Consider the following 19335-nt stretch of genomic DNA (forward strand, 5'->3'; position numbering starts at 1 on the left):
CAAAGGCGCCCGCGCGCCCGTGGGGAGGACCCCCGCCCGCCGCGCCTGCGCCCCGAGACCCCCCGGGCAGGCCCCGCGTCAGGGCACGCGCGCGCGCGCCGCCCGCGGTCTGCCAGCCGGGCCCACGGCCCCGCGGGGTCTCTTCGCGCCGCCCCGGACACAGCCCGGCTGCCACGGCCGGTCCCGTCACGCGCGGCAGCCTCGCGCCGTCCCGGCCGTCTGTCGCGCGCGCACAGGCGGCTGTCCAGCCCACCGTCCCGCACAGGCCCGGCCGCGGCGGCTCCTTCGGAAGCCCGCTAGCGGGGCGACGCCCGCGCGGCTACCAGGAAAAGAAGTGCAGACCCTGGGCGCCTCCCGGGGCTCGCCAGTCAAACCCGGTACCTGGGAGAGCTGCCCGGCTGAAGGAACCAGGCCAGGCCGGGCCGCCTTAGACCGGCGGCGGCGGCGGGCGGCGGCGGCGGCGGAGGCGAGTCCTCCGCGCGCCCTCTCCGGGGCGGGGCGGGGGCGGGGATACCCGGTGATTGGTCGACAGGCTCTGACGGACAGCCTGCCTGTCCCGCCTCTCCCCCCGCCCTTCCCCGGGCAGCCGGGGGTGGCCCCGCCGGCAGCGCCTGCGACTGTCGGACCCACGATCTTCCCGGCCCTGCGGCCGAAGTGGCCTCGCGGGTGTGTGTGTGTGTGTCGGGGCGGGGGGGGGGGAGTCCCGTTATTCGGAGTAGCCCACAGGCCTGAGGATCCCCTGCGAGCCCTCCAGTGGTCTTGGTCTGGCCATACCCTTCGCACCCCCACGCCGCGAGTCTCCACGCGACGAGGATGGGGACTCAGGCCCTATGGCTCCGCACCATTCCTGCAGATGCTCTCCCGAGCTTTGGTTTTCCCGGGCAGACTCTATCCTTGTTTTCCTCCTCGGTCTCTGGCCGCTGCCTTTCGACACCTCAGCAACTTCTCTTCCTCTGGGGTGGGTCCTGAGTCAGTTCCCAAGGCGGCCTGACCCTTCTCTCGGCGTCACTGCCCCCCCCCGCCCCCTGCCAAATTCAGGCACCCGAGCGCCGAAGCTCTATCCCTCCCTGCATCCCGCTACCTGTTCCACGATCCCACGTAGCACAGACATCTCACATCTCTCTTCAAATTGCTTCTCCCATGGTCTTCAGTTTCTCAGAACATGCCTCTGGTAAGGTGCTCGGGCTAAAACCGTTGGAGATAGCCTTGGTTCCTCTCTCTCCCTCAGCCCCACAGCACTCCATCAAGTCCCATTCCCTCTGCCGTCCGTGTCTCCACTCTGCCCACAACCTCAAGGCCCATCTTCTCTCGTCCAGACTGTTGACCCTCCTTGGTTTTGCCTGCATGTATTCCCTATGCTCTAGTTTGTTTCTTTTTAAATTTGGTTGTACCAGGTCCTAGTTGCAGCATGCAGGATCCTTTAGTTGGGAGCTGTGGGATCTAGTTCCCTGACCAGGGATCGAACCCAGGCCCCCTTTGTTGGGAGTGCAGTTTTAGCCATTGGACCACTAGGGAAGCCCCTATGCTCTGGTCTTCAAAATGAAATTAAATCCTGACTCCCTACCTCCAGGCTCAAATCATCCAGAACCTCCCACGGCACACAAAATCCCCTACCTGGCCAGCAGGTCCGGCATGGTCTGGCCCCTTCCTCTTCATCTTTCACCACCTCCCTTTCATTCCATTCTCCAGGCACAAGTTCTTTTGGTGGTTATTCGATTAATCTGTACTCTTTGTGTTGCTACAGCCACTCCCTAGACGCACCCCGGGCAGTCTGATTGCCCTGTCACAGAACACCGCCCAAACTAAAGACACCTTCAGTCACAGTAGAGCCTGTCTGACGGATGTTGAGCCAGACAAAGCAGGACAGCATACTGCATTTTACAGGTAAGAGGCCCAGCAGGGCCCCCAGCTGATGCTAGAGCCAAGATCCAGGGACTTCCCTGGTTAAGTGACTTAAGTGGTTAAGATGCCATGCTTCCAATGCTGGAGGCACAGATTTGATCCCTGGTTCGGGGAACTAAGATCCCACATGCCACATGCTGTTATTGTTTAATCACTAAGTCGTATCCAATTCTTTGTGACCTCCAAAAAATGATAAAAGAAAAAAAAATTAGGGAAAGATCCAGGCATTGAGGAATGTGTGAGTATGTATATAAGAGTCTGTGCTCAGGCGGGCCATCCAGCTGGGTGATGACTAATGTCTGGGGACTGCCTTTGACTTGTCTTTCTGTAATGGTAGCGTGTGTATGTGTGTTGACCCCCTCAAGTGCAGCCCCCAAAGACCTGAGAATTCAGCCTGAAGTTGAGGCAGCCGTTTATGCTAGTTGGCTGTGGTCACCCAAGGGGAGGTGGAGTGGCTGAGATGGACTGCCACCTAGTGACGGACCTTCAAAGTAGGAGGGAGGGAATGAAAGTTGACCCAATGCCCGGCCCAGCGTTACAAGGTTTGCAACATGTGGTCACACCTGATCCTTATAATTACTCTAATCAGGGATTATTGTTCCCAGTTTACTGATGAGAAACAGATTCAGAGAAGTTCTGCAGCTTGCCCTAAGGCCACATAATTAACCAGTGAGGATTTGAACCCCAGTCTGTCTGACACCATGCATTTTCTTCCACATAGGAGAGCTCCTGGCTTCAGTAGGTGCCGGTGGACAGCTGGCTACTCAGCACGGGTGAGGGGAGGCCCTTGGCATGGCTGGCCCTGGGCACAGGAAGTCTGAGTGCAGAACTTGAGTGCTCATAGTGTGTGGCTTGGGCTTGCTGGGGCTTGCTGTGGTGCTTGTCCCTGTCTGCAGCCTTGAGCTTCCCTATGCTCAGTGTCGGTGCCATGAATCGGGAGAACAAGAGAAACTCAGCACTGGGCCCCCAGGAATTCACCGATTTAAGACAGGTAAGCACTCTGTTGTGTAGGGACAATTGTGATGGAAGGGAAAAACAGAGGGCTATGAGCTAAAACATTAGGGAGACCTGCTTCAGATCTAGTAGACAAGGAAGACTTCTGTGGGACTCAGCAGTGGCTGGAAGGATGTGAGGAGATGGCTGGCTGTATTATTAGGAGTGGGTTGGAGGAAAGTCCTTTCTAGACAAGGTTAACAGCATATACAAAGGCCCTGAGGCCAGAAAGAGCTTAGTTAAGTTTAGGAATGGAAAGAAGGCTAGAATTTACTAAGAGGGAGCACGGAGAGGGGAGGTGGAGTGGGGGAATGGGGTTGGTGAGGCCAGGAAGACAGGTGGGGGGCTGGCTGGGCCCCTCCTTGCTCATCTTATCTGTTTTCCCAGGAGGCCTCCTAAGTGCTGTAGCCCTCACAGCTTGGTGGGCGGTGATGCTTTTTAGAAATCTCCATTTTCTGAGAGCTTCCCGACATGTAGCCCAGGCTTCCTGGCTTCTGCTTTTGCCTCTGGGGCCGGGCCTCCAGGGGCTCCAGCAATCCCTGCCAACAGGAGCTCATGTTTTCAGCCTGCTGTCAGGCCCTCAATCAGGAAACAGGGCCCCATTTCCTCCTGGGACTTCTGAGCCTGCATCCCAGGCCTCAGGTGCCTGCCTCCACCCAAGGAGACTCAGGAAAAGCAGGGCGAGCCGAGGGTGTGACCGGTATGGGCTTCCCCCAGCTCAGCATATATATATGGGGACGTGGGTGTTACTGGCAGTGCCTGCAGCTGCGCTGGCTGGAAGGCACAGCCCAGCACCCACACCAGGCACACGCCCATGACATCACCCAGGCTCGCCTCACTCGAGCCTATTTCTGTCAACACTCATGCTTCAGCATGCTCTGGCGACACCAGTACCTGTGCCTGAAGTGGGGGGGAGGTGGAGTTCCACCCCAGCTGCCCCTCTGGCTCTGTGAGCCTGACCCCATGGGTGTTTACTTACCAAACACGTAGAGCATCACTTGACATATAGTAAGCCCCATAGAACTGCTTTACCCCTGGTGACTCATTTACTTTTCATGACAGCCCTGAGATAAGTACTTTTTTTTTTTAACAACTTATTTATTTATTTATGGCCAGGCTGGGTCTTCATTGTTGCATGTGAACTTTCTCTACCTACGGAGAGCAGGGGCTACTCTCTGGCTGCAGTGTGCGGATTTCTTATCGCGCTGGCTTCTCTTGTCCTGCATGGAGCTCTAGCACTTACACTCAGTAGGTGCAGCTCACGGGCCTAGTTGCCCCGTCGCACGTGGAATCTTCCTGAACCAGGAATGGAACCCGTGTTCCCTGCATTGGCAGGCGGGTTCTTAACCACTAGACCACCGGGGAAGTCTGAGATAAGTACTCTATTACCCTCATTTTACACAAGGAAAAACTGAGGCCCAGAGAGATTAAGCTAAGAGGCAGCAGAGATGGGATTCAGGCCCATCCAGAGTCCACCTGATGTTGCCTTCCACCTGGGTATGAACATTTCACTATTTTCTTACCCTTTCTGTAGTACCCATACCTGATGTGTTTTCTATCTTTAGTTGTTTGGTTACATCTTGTTCTAGGTTGGGTTCTTTGGGAAGCCTCTGTGACGGAGGTTAGTCTGCAGGGTGTTTTTTCAGGACACGTCCTTAGGATCAGCACTGGGGAAGGGAGGGAAGGAAACGCAAGGGGGCAGTTGGAGAAGTCGAGCTGTGATGCCCGTCTGGTGGCAGCCTCAGCCTGCCCCCAGGGAGCTTTGTTGTAGTCCCTCCACCAGCCACTGGGCCAAGCGCAGCCTCAGATGTCTGCAACCATGGTGGTCTTAGGGGGCTGATGGTCTCCTAGCAACAAGTGCCCCCCAAAGGGGAATCTGAGTGGCACATCCCTGTGCCTGCCACAGATGTCTTCTTTCTCAGTCTTAAGTACTCCGAGCATTTCCTCAGTTCAGTCGCTCAGTCATGTCCGACTCTTTGCGACCCCATGAATCACAGCATGCCAGGCCTCCCTGTCCATCACCAACTCCTGGAGTTCACTCAGACTCACGTCCATCGAGTCAGTGATGCCATCCAGCCATCTCATCCTCTGTCGTCCCCTTCTCCTCCTACCCCCAATCCCTCCCAGCATCAGAGTCTTTTTCAATGAGTCAACTCTTCGCCTGAGGTGGCCAAAGTACTGGAGTTTCAGCTTTAGCATCATTCCTTCCAAAGAAATCCCAGGGCTGATCTCCTTCAGAATGGACTGCTTGGATCTCCTTACAGTCCAAGGGACTCTCAAGAGTCTTCTCCAACACCACAGTTCAAAAGCATCAATTCTTCAGCACTCAGCTTTCTTCACAGTCCAACTCTCACATCCATACATGACCACTGGAAAAACCATAGCCTTGACTAGACAGACCTTGGTTGGCAAAGTAGTGTCTCTGCTTTTGAATATGCTATCTAGGTTGGTCATAACTTTCCTTCCAAGGAGTAAGCGTCTTTTAAATCACTGCAGTCACCATCTGCAGTGATTTTGGAACTCCAAAAAATTAAGTCTGACACTATTTCCACTGTTTCCCCACCTGTTTCCCATGAAGTGAGGGGACCAGATGCCATGATCTTCATTTTCTGAATGTTGAGCTTTAAGCCAACTTTTCACTCTCTTTCGCTTTCATCAAGAGGCTTTTTAATTCCTCTTCACTTTCTGCCATAAGGGTGTTGTCATCTGCATATCTGAGGTTATTGATATTTCTTCTGGCAATCTTGATTCCAGCTTGTGCTTCTTCCAGCCCAGCGTTTCTCATGATGTACTCTGCATATAAGTTAAATAAGCAGGGTGACAGTATACAGCCTTGATGTACTCCTTTTTCAAAAATATGGTACCATAAAAATGGGATATGCTATTATCTGAAGGAAGAATGTAATTCAGTGAATATGGGTTAGCACAGCTGCAGTGATTGAAAATCAAATTGAGCTTCCTGGTATCCAAAGCAGAAACTTCGTATTCTGATAACTGATTCCTTGGGGAAGAAAGATTTTCCTGGGGTTAAATGATAAGGAAAGTTTCTCAAGGGGACACTTAACTTGATTGAAATAGTAGAGAATGTTCTCTGCAGATTAACAGCAAATTCCCACCCAGTTTTCATTCTTCCCTGTAATGACCTTGAGTGACTATATAAGGTATAAAAGTAAAGCGCAGCTCCTACCACAGTTGAAGGTAGGCAGATTTATATACTTGCAGCGTCTAATTTAATCCACATATGAAACTTTATCCCTCTTCTTTAAACTTTTCTTTAATTTTTACTTAGTAGTATCTTAGGTTAGGTGGCTGACCAGCCCTTCTCATGGGTGTGAGTCAGTCAGCCTGCACCTAGGCCTGCACCTGGTGCTTAGTCACCTGGTGCTTAGTAAGTACTCACCTTGGTGCACCTTGAACTCCATTCCTCAACTGTCATCTTGGCTGTTAAGCTTTGGTCCCCAGTATCCATCCATGACTCCACCTTGGTCACCAGGCCTCACACTTTTTAGGTCTCATCCTCCTGCACACCCGTGATATACTCTCAGCCCCTCGAGAGCCTCATGTTTTCTGTCGCTCGAGGGGAAACCAGGCCAGGACTCTGTGCTCCCTGCAGACCCTGCTTCCCCTCTGCTGATGGCCCCTCTCGCGGGACCCAGAAGTCGAGACAGGAGAGCTGGACTCCAGGGACACTGTAATTGCCTCTCTGCAGGCAGAGAAGGGGGCCCTAGGTAGCCACTGTGGCCCTGGCCAGGTCGGACCTGCTATTTTTCCACCTTTTCTGCCCTTCTTCCAGCACACATTCCCAATGCCACCCCTGTATCAGTTAGACAGCAGAAGGAATCGGACCAAGTTTCCACTCCAGGAGGGGAGAGAGAAATGCCAACAGACGTTTGTCATCAGAAGACATTTCAGTGTGATAAGGGCCCCTGGAGCACTGGGGAGGGACAGCTGACCTTATTAGACCTACCGGTGGCTGTGGACACAGTCAAGTGAGAGGTATTCTGCTCCAGATACAAGACTGTCAATCACTTGTTTTCAAAATAAGGCCACCACATGTGTTTTGTGGCCATTTTTGCAACTATAGCAGAAAACTTAAAATTATCTGTTTATTTATTTTTAGTTGCACTGGGTCTTCTTTGCTGCATCAGGCTTTCTCTTGTTGAAGAGAGTGGGGGCTACTCTTTGTTGTGGTATGCGGGCCTCTCATGACAGCATAAATATTTTAAGGGATACATGATTCAGATGTCCACAGATAGCAGTTCATTTAGTTACATATTTTACACATTTAAAGTCACACATTATTTAAAATGATATATTAATTTATGAGTATTTATTTTTTTCCCACACTCGCCTTTTCAATAATGATGTTCAAACTTTTTTGAAGTTAATTAATTACGGCTACACCGGGTCTTCATTTCTGCCTGCGGGCTTTCTCTGCTTGGCGGTGAACAGGAGCTACACTCTAGTTGCAGTGCAAGAGCTTCTCATTTCAGTGGCTTCTCTTGTTGCGGAGCACAGACTCCAGGGCACGTGGGCTCAAGGAGTTGTGGCCCACTGGATCACCAGGGAGTTCGCCGTTACAAATCAACGTTATTGAGGAATACCCTACAGAAAATGCACCCATTTTAAGCGTAAAGTTTGGAAAGCTTTGGCAAATGTATACCCCCCTGTAACCCCTACCCAGTTAAGACACCGGACATTTCCGTCACCCCAGTGTTCTGGATGCCCTTTAAGAGTCTGTCTCCTGCTCAACTCAGCAACACATACAGTAAAATTGGAGCAATACAAAGATTAGCATGACCCCCGCACAAGGATGACACGCAAATTCATGAAGCGTTCCATATTAAAAAAGAAAAAAGTTGCCCCCAGTGGGCAACCACGAAGTCTACTTTCTGTCACTACAGGTTAGTTTTACCTGGTCTAAAATTTCATGTAAGTAGAATCACAGAGTGTGTACCCTTAGGTCTGTGTTCAGTATAATGTTTTTGAGATTCATCCCTGTTGCTGCAGAGAAAATACTTTTTGAATCAGTATGTGATGCTGTCAACTGGAAATTTTAACCTAAGCATAATTACTTTTCTGTATAACATTAAATAGCTTTCTATTTCTTCTGTAGATACATATCAATGATTGACATAATCCCCATTTAGACTATTGCTTTAAAAATATTACAGAAATTTTAAATATATATAAATGGAGACAGGATAGTATGGTGAAATGGACTCATCAGCCAGTTTAATTATGAACTCTTGGCCACTCGTTTCGTGTCAAACTCGACCCACTAACCCAATTCCATATGATTTTGACACTAATCTTAGCTCTATAATGTTATCTATAAATATTTCAGTGTTTTTCTAAAAGACGCTTTAAAAACATATATACAGAACTGCAGTGCCATTTACAAACCTGAAAAAAAATCAACACCGTATTGCTATTTAAAGTGATCTTGAAGAAACCTGTTCAAATGCAGTGCTTGGGATTGTAAGAAATAATTGCCCAGTCTGTGGTAAATTTCTTTGCTTCCTTGTTTACTGGTTTTGTCAGAGGACTACTTACAATCATCCAAAACTAGTTTGACTGGGGTCATTTCAGGATAATGTGTTTTCTCCAAAAAGTGCTTTTTGGTTCAAAACAAGTTGAGAGAACAACCCATTATATGAGGGATTTTGTAAAAACTGAAATGTAAGTAAAACTCCTTTTCTCAGAAAAAAAAAATTTTGTTTTTTAAGTTTTCTAAGGAGGAAATACCTGTATTCGATGTATGTGGCATTTAGAAGGTGATACCAGAATTGGTGATTTACTGGATACGAGAGAGAAAGGTCTGAAGGATGATGGCTGCCCTCGGTTCCAGTTGGGAGACAGAGTGGATGGTGGTGCCTTTCCCTGAGATGCTAAACCAAGCCCAGTGGGCTGCTCGTGGTAGGTCCCGAACACGGTTCTAGAGTCCGTGGACATCCCTGCCAAGGTGTAGTTGGCAGTGTGTGTCTGGATCTCAGGAGAGGGGACTAGGCTGGAGGCAGAGATGTGGGGCTCGTCACGTTCAAGTGTGAATGAAATCAGCTAGGCTGAGAAGAGAACCGCAGCAGCTAAAGACCTGATAGAGGAGGAAGCCACAGCCTGAGACGAAGGGATAAAATCAGGAGGGTGGCACCATGGAAGCCAGAGGAGTGCTTTAAGGGAATGATGCTGTTTATGTGAGATGTCCAGGACAGACAGACCTATATAGAGAGGGTAGATTCGTGGAGGCTGGAGGTAGGAATGGGGATGAACTGTCCCTGGCATGAGGGATCTTACCGAGGGGACTAAGTTCTAAAACTGACATACGCTGATGGCTGTACCACTCAGTAGTTACTAGAAGTCACCGTACACTGGAAATGGGTGGATTTTATGACACGTGAAGTATCACTAGCGTTGTTTGAAAAGTGTCTGGTGCCACAGCGAGTTTGAGATGCACAAGCAGCAGAGCCTGGTTAGTGGTTTGGTCGCTCATTCCTGGGTGACTGGTCAGAGTGGAAGGGGGAACTGGAAGCAAGATGGGGCAGAAGCTAGATGCAGGGCGTGGGGGAGTGACTGGGTGGTAGAGGTGACTCATTCCAGGTGCTTGTTTGTGAAGAGAGAGAGAGGGAGGGGGTGGTGGCTGAAAAGGGCTGGGAGCTGTTGTTTCTTTTTAAAAAAAAAAAAAGTGGCAGAGGCCTGAGGTAGACTTGACAGGGAGAACAGACAGGACCTGCTGACAGGATGTGGGGGGTGGCGGTGAGGGAGGAAGAGGCCAAGCCAGCACCAGCTTTCTGGCTGGGGTGGCACATGGAAGCGGTCTCCCTCTGCCCACAGCTGGACCCCAGCATCAGGGAAGGGCTGGACAGGAGAGGGTGGGGCAGACCCTGCACTCCGATCTAAGGGCTGGAAGTGGGAGGAGGGAACCTGCCTGCCAGATGCCTAGGAAGCGGGGGGTGGTCCTCCTGACTTCATGCTCAAGCGTCCTTTGAGGCCCTGCATGCCTGGCCCTCACCTCTGTCTAGCCTCTTCCCTTGTCGCAGTGGTTGTCGGGTCAGCTTCTCCCATTCTCTGGCTTGCTCTCCCAGGCCTGCTGCAACCACCCAGGATGTCCTTCACAGCCGTTCTTGACCAGCATCTAGTTGCTCTGCACCTGCCCTGAGAAGAATGGTCCTTGCCAGGAAAGGTAGGCACAGGTTTCTGCTCACCAGTAAAATGTGCCTGCAGGGCCTCCTGTCATGTTTCTAGTGGTGACCCAAGGTTGTCCCCTGGTTGTGACAGGTCCTGCTCAAGTGCATTGATAGGGCTCATGGACAAGCCTCTCTATTGCTGTTTCTTACCTTCTGTGGTATAGCTTCCTCAGAACCACTGAACTCAAAATACTTGGCTTTGGTCTCTTGCTCCAAAGCAATAGTGGCTCCAAACCCTCCTTTATTCCCTGGGGTGAATGCTGCCTCCCTCACTGGCTGATGAAATAAAGGCTGCCAAGGACCCTTCAGGATTCTCTGCAGTTGGCCCAGCCCCAGCCCAGAGGTTCAGAGACCAGCAGGGAGATGGCTGTTCTCCCAGAATACACCCCTAGCTGGCAGGCTAGAGGACTTAGGGCTAGCTAAATGACCGGTTCTGACCACTCTGGCCTTCCTGTTGCCTGTTCCTTTTGACCAGGAGACTTAATCTTTCAACTTCATCGCAGACTTAGCTATAACAAAGGATGAAAGGAGGAACAATTTTTGTAGGGATCCTGACTGACTCGGGTACTAGAGCACTGAGAAGTGGTTCCAGACTGCTCCCTCTCTCAGTCAGCAGGATCTGTCTGTCTGGAGAGAGCTTCTGGGATTCAGTGTTTTAACTGGCTTAGTATCCGTAATTCCTGCCATCCTGACGGTAACTTAGCCACGAAAGTAGGCCCAAAGAAACTGCTTACTGCTTCTCACCAGCACACATAGAAGTGTTCTAAAATCTGCTTCCCGAATACACTTGTTCCACTTTGCTCAATAAACCTACCCTAGGCTCCAAATATAGTTCTTGCACCGCACCTGTTCTAGCTTTTCTGTACCCGCCCTCACTTCCTGGCCCTGCCTTCTTCTAAGGATGTGGACTTTGGCTCCCTCCCTTTCAGCCCACACCCACGGTGGCAAGACAGATGCAGCCCCAGCTCCTAGGGAGGGAGGCACCCTTACAGCCGGGAGCAGGCAGACCACATCCCACACCAAGGCCCAGCCCTGGAGCCTTACTCTGGCCCGGGGCCCTGGGCTAACACAGAGGCAGACACCAAGTTTCCGTTAAGTTGTAGGAATTTATTTTAAATAACCTACAGTTGATTAAAAGGGAATTCATGATAAAAATAGAAGATACTTGAGGAAAGATGTGGGAAATGGACTCTGCACACACGCTAAACTAACAATGCCTCTAAAACTAATGATTATAGCAAAAAATGTCTTCACATTAAAATTCTGCTTTTTATGTGTTTTTTTCCATTTTTTACACAATTACAAAAGAAAAAATAAAAGCCCTAAAATCTTGATTATTTTTCCTTTTTTTTTTTTTTGACCAAATACTCATTTTCCTCTAAATTTTTTACCTGTGGAACTTGTATACAATAATATCTTTCAAGTGACAGACTGGGGTTTTAAATGAAAAAGATGGGTATCTGAAAGGGCACAGAGAATGCTCAGAACAAAGGATGATGGGAAAATGGTTTCAGTCACTGATTATTTATTATCCTTAGACTCGCTCACCCCTCATCCCTCCCCAGCCCCAATCTACACGATCTTTAAGATCAAGAAAAAGGTTTAAATATTTTAAAATAATTAAAAAGAAATAAAAATTCACATTTAAAAAGGAACACTCAAGTCAGGAAATATTTTCCCATCATGCTTTTCTGTGAACAGGTGTCTGAACCAAAACACTGCCGATGTCACGACTGCTTCAAGTTTAATGAAAATTGATTCCCATGACAATAGATAGTGACAACTCTAACAGGTGCGTTGGGTTTTTGTTCTACTTAATTTTAAATTCCTGAAATGGGGGAGAGGGGAGTTTAGGAATTCATTTCTATTAAAATATAGAAGTTATTGCAAAACCCTAACTGTAAAAACGCACCAATATAATCGGACTTCGTATACAGTAGCTAAGAGAATCCAAATGTTTCAGTGAAACAGTGAATTTGCCTGGCAGAACTCTGACAAATTCCCATCCACTTGACCCCTTGAAAATAAAAACAAAATTCAAAACAAATCATACAGCTAGAATTTTGATATCTGAAATATTTTTAAATAAGTTGTCCATAGGACAACTGGCTCAGCTCTCCCTTATAATATCTTTTCTCAAAGATGTTAGTTAAGACTTGCTGCCTCTTTCCCTCGGGTGTGAGGGCAAGCGAGGCTCACAGTTTATCCATCTTTCCCAAAACACACTGTTCCTTTTCACAGAACTCTTGCTCCTCAAGACTGGCTAGAACTCGTAGTCCTCGTCAGCCATGTCGATGGCCCAGGCAAACTTCTCCCGCTGGGTTTTGTTGTAAATTTTCTCAATGGGGACCCCCCACTTCTTGCACCTGCAAATAAGGGAGAGAGAAGGGGTGTCAGTGTGTCTCAGGAGATGTGGGCCAGCCCCGGGCTGGGGCCTGGATGTGCTGCCTTCTGTTCCATCTGGTGAGGAGGAGAATTAATAAGGTACCAGACGTGTTTTTAGGGCTTCATGTGCTTGACTAAGTAGGTACGATTGCAGGTGTACAAATGAAAAAGGTACAGATGAAAAACTAAGAGAAGTTAGGTGATTTGGTTTCATTCTCATGTAGCTAGTGAGCATGGAGCTGAAAAGTGAATCCAAGCACACTGGCTCCAGAGTCCGCGCTCTTCACCATTATATTCTATTGCCTCTCAAAGCCAACCAAACCTCCAGCACCGCACAGAACATAAAGAAAAGAAAGGGGACAAGAGCTGGCTGGAACCCTTGGCCCACAGGGAATGGTTGCTCCTCTTAAGCCCAGAAACTAATAATTCAAGTTAACTAATAAGCGTCTTCCCCCAAAAGTCATTTATTTTGGATATTATTTTATTGGGGGGGGGGTAGTTTACAGGGAAACAAGCAAACAATGGTGCAAACTCTGCATAGGTTGCTCAGATCTGTATTCTCACTTTTTGTTTTTCTTTTCTCCTTATTTGTACCTTCTTTCCTTCACTTAAAAAAAACTTTTTTTATTGAGAAGTTAAAGTTTAGGCAGATGGGCTCATTTTTATTTTTCCTTCAATAAGGACTAAGAGTCTCCATTTTTGTCCTAAAGTTCCACTAGGGGTGGGGACCATACCTGCCTTAGCAGACATAATAACACTCCAAAGTGGTGTAACAGTATTGACCATTTCAGATCACCCAGGATGTCCCAATGCATTTGCAGTGTGCACAGCAGAAGACAGAGGACACTCTTAAGTGTGCAATGTAGGAACTGTGTGTGAGCTGACAATGCTCTTGGAACCCCATCACCCTTCCCAAGCCAGTAGGTGGCCTTCAAGAAGGGCGTGGTGCTTACCAAGCCACGGTGATCCTGGGGTCCAAATAATTGAGTTTAGAGGTTCCCAAAGCAATCTGTTTATTCTCCTCTCGGTCTGTGGCCTGAACTTCAAGCTTCATCAGCTGTTCCTCCAGCCTCTGGATGGCCTTCTTCTTTGACTCTACAACCCTGGAAAAAAAGAAGTCGTCAGGAACTGGGCCTGGCCCCTGGACAGGAGCACCGTATCCCCACATTGCCACCCAGGGGCAGTAAAAGCAGAAAAGCCACAGGCCCAGACATTTCTAGAATGTCACTCAGAAACCCTAGGAAAGCTAGGACCTCTGGTTGATGCTGGGACCCTTTTCCTCTCTCACCCAATCCCCAGCTTTGCATCACATCAGGCACATACTTCTTGGTCTTTGCATCCTTCAGGACTTTAGCATCAGCCTTAGCACTTTTCAGGTCTCTCCGGGCATCTGCTAGCTGTTCCTTCTTCGCATCAATCTGTGTAGAGAAGAACAACAGTAAGATTCAGGAATAAAATAAGTCGAGAGAGAAAACAGGATTCCTTAAGAGAAGATGTCTTCACCAAGTAGGCTGTTCTTGTTAAAACGCCCAGGGGTGGCTTCATGACGGCACAGAGTGCTGAATTCTAGTGCTACTTGACCGTTTATATTCTTCAGTCACCCTTGAAGAAATGAAGGTTTTATGGCAATGACTCGAGGACCCATTAATCCAGAAACTCAGGGAAAGAACCCACTGGGACTCGGAGTGTGGGTGCTAATCTTTCAATCAGAGAACACTTTGGTTTTAGATACTCGGAAGAGGATGACAGGTGAAAGCTGTTTAACAAATGGATCCTGTGCCAGGTTGTCACCTCCATCCCAAGAATCCTGCAGGAGATACTGTTTATGAAGCTGAGACAAGAGCCCCTACATCTACTGACTTCAGCTCATTCCTCAGATTCTACCAGCACTCTGAGAAGAGCTGCTAACTCCTCCAGAAAAAAAAAAAAAAAGATGCACTGAAGAGAATACCCAAGGGACTAGAAAATGGCAATTAAAAGGTACCCAGGAAGCTAAACCACTTAACCTCATCTGTTCCAAGCCAATACGTGGGATAGCCTGGCTTTGGCATTCTGTTTTTAAAAGGCGAGAAAGCTGAGACAGGAAAGAAATTCAAATAGTTATCATTCAAAGCAGATATGAAAACTTTTTAGCTATGGAGCTCTTTCTCCAAATGAAATCTCCTGGGGCCCAGTCGTTAAAGGAGGAGAAAAGGACAGTCGCAGCCTCTCTTGCTTGAGAGCACCGGTTCTGCATTCTCAGTTCCCGCTTGAGGACAGCAGCAGGCAACACCGTGGGGCTGGGGCCCCAGAGTGGTGAGCTCACAGCTGGGGCAGGCGAACCCCGACCTGCTATCACCATGCTAACCCTAAGATCAAGGGAACCTCTGCAGAATAAATGCACGCCCAACTCACATACACTGGGCTGTTGCTCTCAGCCTGGCATTGTCTGTTAGATTTACACACACAGCCCAAGACTGGAACAGAGGCCAGCTTTGTGAGAGAATCATTAAATGCATTTTACTACGAATGGCTTACTTCCAACATCTATGTTGTCCAAAGTCAAAATGAAGGAACTGACTCTACACAAAAGCGTCACAGACACCACTAGCCAGATTCTTCTTAGGCTAGAAATGCAACAAACCACAATCTTTTAACCATTTCTGTGAATACTAAATTGGCAGGCTATGTCAAATTCTCTCAAAGCATTAAAGACCCCATTGATTCACTTGGCAAACAGGGGTGTGTGTTTGCTTTGTGGGCACACAGGAGAGGGTTCCTGGGCTTAGAGGGCTCGTCTGGCAGGCAGCCTGGACTGCCCAAACAGTGGTTCCAGAGTGAGACCAACAAAAGGCCTCCTCATGCTCCAGGGATGGGTCTCCTGAATTAGGTAAACAACACCTGAATATTCATGCTTTTATTTCTGGCTTGAAATGATAGCATGAGGAGAGTAAATGGCACCACATGACCAGTGTTAACAGAGGTGCAAGGATGGGAGGTCTGGATGGGCTCTCTGCCTGCCAGTCACATGGTCCAAGGATCTGAGACGTCTGTGGACACATTCTTATGTACTGTGGATGTGTGCACTCCTTCAGCAAAGCCAGGTGGCATATGAAGCATGAACTGCAGGTTGTATGTGTCTTTTGACCCGTATGTACTACACCTGGGTATGTATCTAGAAATTTCAACAGAAGGAAAACACCCTGGGCCTGGCCTGGAAACATGTATGCAGCCTCACCATAGCAGTAGTTTTTGAACTCCAGCTGTCCAGGTATAGTATTTCGTGAACACAGACGGAAAAGAAGCAATCTGTAGTTTAACTAACCCCTAGCTGAAACTCGGAGAAGGCGATGGCAACCCACTCCAGTACTCTTGCCTGGAAAATCCCATGGATGGAGGAGCCTGGTAGGCTGCAGTCCATGGGGTCACTAGGAGTTGGACACGACTGAGCGACTTCACTTTCACTTTCCACTTTCATGCACTGGAGAAGGAAATGGCAACCCACTCCAGTGTTCTTGCCTGGAGAATCTCAGGGATGGGGGAGCCTGGTGGGCTGCCATCTATGGGGTTGCACAGAGTCAGACATGACTGAAGCGACTTAGCAGCAGCAGCTGAAACTCATCATTTCTTCTTCAGTTATGGATGTGGGCAACTAAACATAGTATTATCAGTAATACTTATGACTTTTATCACCAAGACAGTATGTATATTTTCATACTTTAATTGTTGCAGAAATCAAAGTATTTATAGTCATTACTACCTTGACATTTACAATTATTAGACCCACCTATTAGTAAAACCATGTCTTATTACTATATCAGACTTTTGGGTAAATATATTTTAAGATGATTGGTTTACTTTGTAACCCATGTATCTACTTTGTAGTGAAATAGCTACAAATTCTCATGGTGGGTTAATACATTAGAATGGATTAGTTATGTGACCATAGGTAACACAGAAATGATCATCATCAAATGCTGAGTGCCTTGCAGCTTAAAAGCTCAGTACCAGGCAGAGTTGGAGGAAGGAGAGAGGAACAGCATCTTCTTGTTTGCATGTCAGTCTATCCCTCTAGGGCAGCAGCTCTGGCACACAGCCAGTATTCAACAGATGTTTGACGATGAGCTATATAAAAATATGATTCATGGGGAATGTGTAAAAATAAAAATAGTTGTGCTAGGATTAGGGGAAATTAAATATCGTTTCATCCTTTCAATTTAAAACAATCTAATTTGGAAACAGTTGTATTTCTGGGCAGTAGAAAGGAATTGTGAAGACTATCTCTGTATCCATTATCCTCATGAAGAAGGACAATTATTAGCAGTGTTTCAAAGAGGCTACATTAAATTTAACTTTTCAATTCAGAATACTCACTGGACAATGAATACCCGATATTCAGTATCTCGATCAGGAGTAACTACAATCATATTTCCATATATCTTTGGTATGAACCTTTCTTCCAGAACAGACCCAAGACTGTCCACCTGCCAGCCCAGCCCAGAGGGTGGAGTGTAAATCGTCATAGCAGACATGGTTCTTTCGATTTTGCTACCCCCCACCATCCAGATCCAAAATACCTTAGACTGCAAGTTCATCATGGACTTCTCAAAGGTTTTTGGTGGAGCCCTCTGATGGTTACAAAGAATTGCAACAGCTCGGTTGGCACGGTTATAAGACAGTATCTTTGCTGGGATGTTCTCGTCAGCTGGAAAGAAAGAAAAATGGTGATGAAGAGTCAATTTGTGTAACGAGAGAGAACACACATGTGCTCCATCCTCAGGGTTTACTGGGCCTCATCTCATTCAGATGATCAATTCAGGTTCCCCCAAGGCACAAGGTCAAAATCTGAGAGTCAACAACACCACCTGCTTTCCCCAGTGCTCACCTCCCCCATCTAACCACCCAAAACAGCATGGAACTGGGACAAATAGCCTAGAGAGGAGGGTAAAATGAAGGGTCCGTAAGTTTTACATTTTAAAACCACAAGGTACTGTATCTTCCAGAAAGGAAAATATGAAGTGTCACCTGAGAAATGTTTTCACTTGTGTCATGTAGCCTTCTTTACCACACCGTAAAATACTGACCCTCAAACACACCCACCTTTGACTTTCTGAACACCATTTTCTAATACCATTTGACATATTTCTAGAGGACAATGGAAATTCATTAGAATTAGACTCCAGAGGAAAAAAGCTTGTGGATCTTGGTGATACGTTCAGCAGCCAGTTTTTAGAAGAATATTATCTACTCTTAAAGGGGGACAAAAAGAAACCTCAGGGAAAGGATCTGCTCCTATGCTGTTTTAGTAACCATGACAACCTTACTCTCTCCAATTTAACAGAACATTGCAACACTTTATCTTCATTTGGTGAGCTCTTATATAACATAGATACAATACACAAAATACAGGCACTTTCAGAGCAGATAGAAAGCCCCTCTCAGCATTCCTAAAGCTTATCTAGAAGAATAGGAATGGGGGAGACAGAACTGATCTGTTTGGCCATCTAAATAAGCCTTAGCCCTCTATTCAAGGTGTAGAGGGGAAAAGTCTCCAGTCACAATGTTAAGAAGGAAAAGTGGAACAGATCTAGGACTCAGCCGACTAAGGACAATGGACATCAGCAGTAACGCTGTGGTCCCTGTCTGGCCAGGCAGTACTTACGAGCTGTGAGTTCCTTTAATTGCTGCTGTAGCGTGATGGAGGCATTGTATGTACGGAACACCTTGGCTGTCAAGCCTTCCATGAGATCCTGAAGATGTTTATTTAGAATACCAGTCTGGAGGAGACAAAGCAACACAAAGGATGGGATTTAGGTAAAAGCCATACCATCCAGGCCTTCCTGGCAAGCTCTAGGACATTTATGCAATTACAAGTTAACTGTCCTGCCAGTGGGATAGGAAAAGGGAGAATTCCAGAATACAAAGTTGCATGTACCTCCCTAAGAAGCACTTTGATCTTAAGCAGACCAATAAAGCATATGTATCCTTCCCTATTAAGATCTTCCCCAGTAAGATTTCAGGGACAGGTGCTGGGTCTCTAGCAGTGGTGACTGAGCTTCCAGCCAAGGCTATGCAGAAGCCAGAGGAGGACAGAAGGCAGGGTTCATCCACCCCATCCCAGGGCTTTGGCCATGGGTCTGTGTGTGCCTGAAGAAGGGAGGGCATGCAGGGTGCCCTGGGACAGGCTAAGGGCAAAGCCCCAGTCACTCCCAGGCAACTCTCTCCTTCAGGGGCTTGGGAGCCTCTGGCTGGGCCCCTCTTCAACCCAGTGGGCTCTGTCCACTCACATTGAGTCTATCAAAAAGATCATCCTCAGGCTGTTTGTTTTCCATAAATAGTTGTAAGTTCTTAAAAACCTAAAAGAAATAAGCAGAGCCTAATTATCTTTACTTTGAAAATAATTACAACAAAGCTTGCAAAAAAAGAACAACCCAAAAAGCAAAAACCAACAACAAAACCAAATCCATATCCTTTACCGAAATTCTCCTACCATTAGTATTTTACCTCATTTTGTATTTGTGCAGTGTACATATACACTCATTTCCTTTCTACATCTATATGTGTATATGTACAATTATTTGTTCACAGCCATTTCTGGGTACTTACATAATTATGCCCTTTACCCTTGAGTATTTCAGTGTACTTCCTAAGAACAGAGATATTTTCTTATACATACACAACTTCTCAGCTTTGTCAATTAGACGGACACATTTTAATCCAACCTTGTTCATATTCCGATTTTGTCAGTTGACCCACTGATGTTCTTCACCTCCCCAGTATGGAATCCAACCTAAACTCAGGTATTACATTAATTGTCAGATCTCTTTAGCTTCATTTAATCTGGAACATTTCTGCAGCCAGCAAAACCCAGTTACTGATGAAATATCAGACT

At 47.5% G+C, this 19335-nt stretch overlaps 1 protein-coding gene, 1 long non-coding RNA gene and 1 other non-coding gene across 3 annotated transcripts in view; 2 read left to right on the forward strand and 1 right to left on the reverse strand.

Annotated features, from left to right (window-relative positions):
* The first annotated feature begins 1476 nt into the window (after positions 1-1476).
* Positions 1477-15180, forward strand: LOC120869347. The gene is made up of 2 exons (XR_005722529.1): positions 1477-1884; positions 14193-15180. It is a non-coding gene; the product is annotated as an uncharacterized LOC120869347 (long non-coding RNA).
* On the forward strand, positions 7640-7743 carry LOC120869643. Its single transcript, XR_005722610.1, has one exon. It is a non-coding gene; the product is annotated as a U6 spliceosomal RNA (small nuclear RNA).
* The window catches only part of TOP1 (DNA topoisomerase I), an 88173-nt gene continuing 80003 nt past the window's right edge, over positions 11166-19335 (reverse strand). The window contains exons 16-21 of the mRNA XM_040248626.1: positions 18731-18799; positions 18106-18220; positions 17021-17148; positions 13788-13882; positions 13418-13567; positions 11166-12445 (exon numbers count right to left, since the gene is read on the reverse strand). Of these exons, the coding sequence (XP_040104560.1) occupies positions 12343-12445; positions 13418-13567; positions 13788-13882; positions 17021-17148; positions 18106-18220; positions 18731-18799 (660 nt within the window). The 3' untranslated portion in view covers positions 11166-12342. The remainder of the gene's footprint in view (positions 12446-13417; positions 13568-13787; positions 13883-17020; positions 17149-18105; positions 18221-18730; positions 18800-19335) is intronic.

The sequence above is a fragment of the Oryx dammah genome, unplaced genomic scaffold, assembly GCF_014754425.2.
Source record: "Oryx dammah isolate SB20612 unplaced genomic scaffold, SCBI_Odam_1.1 HiC_scaffold_10, whole genome shotgun sequence".
NCBI lineage: Eukaryota > Metazoa > Chordata > Mammalia > Artiodactyla > Bovidae > Oryx > Oryx dammah.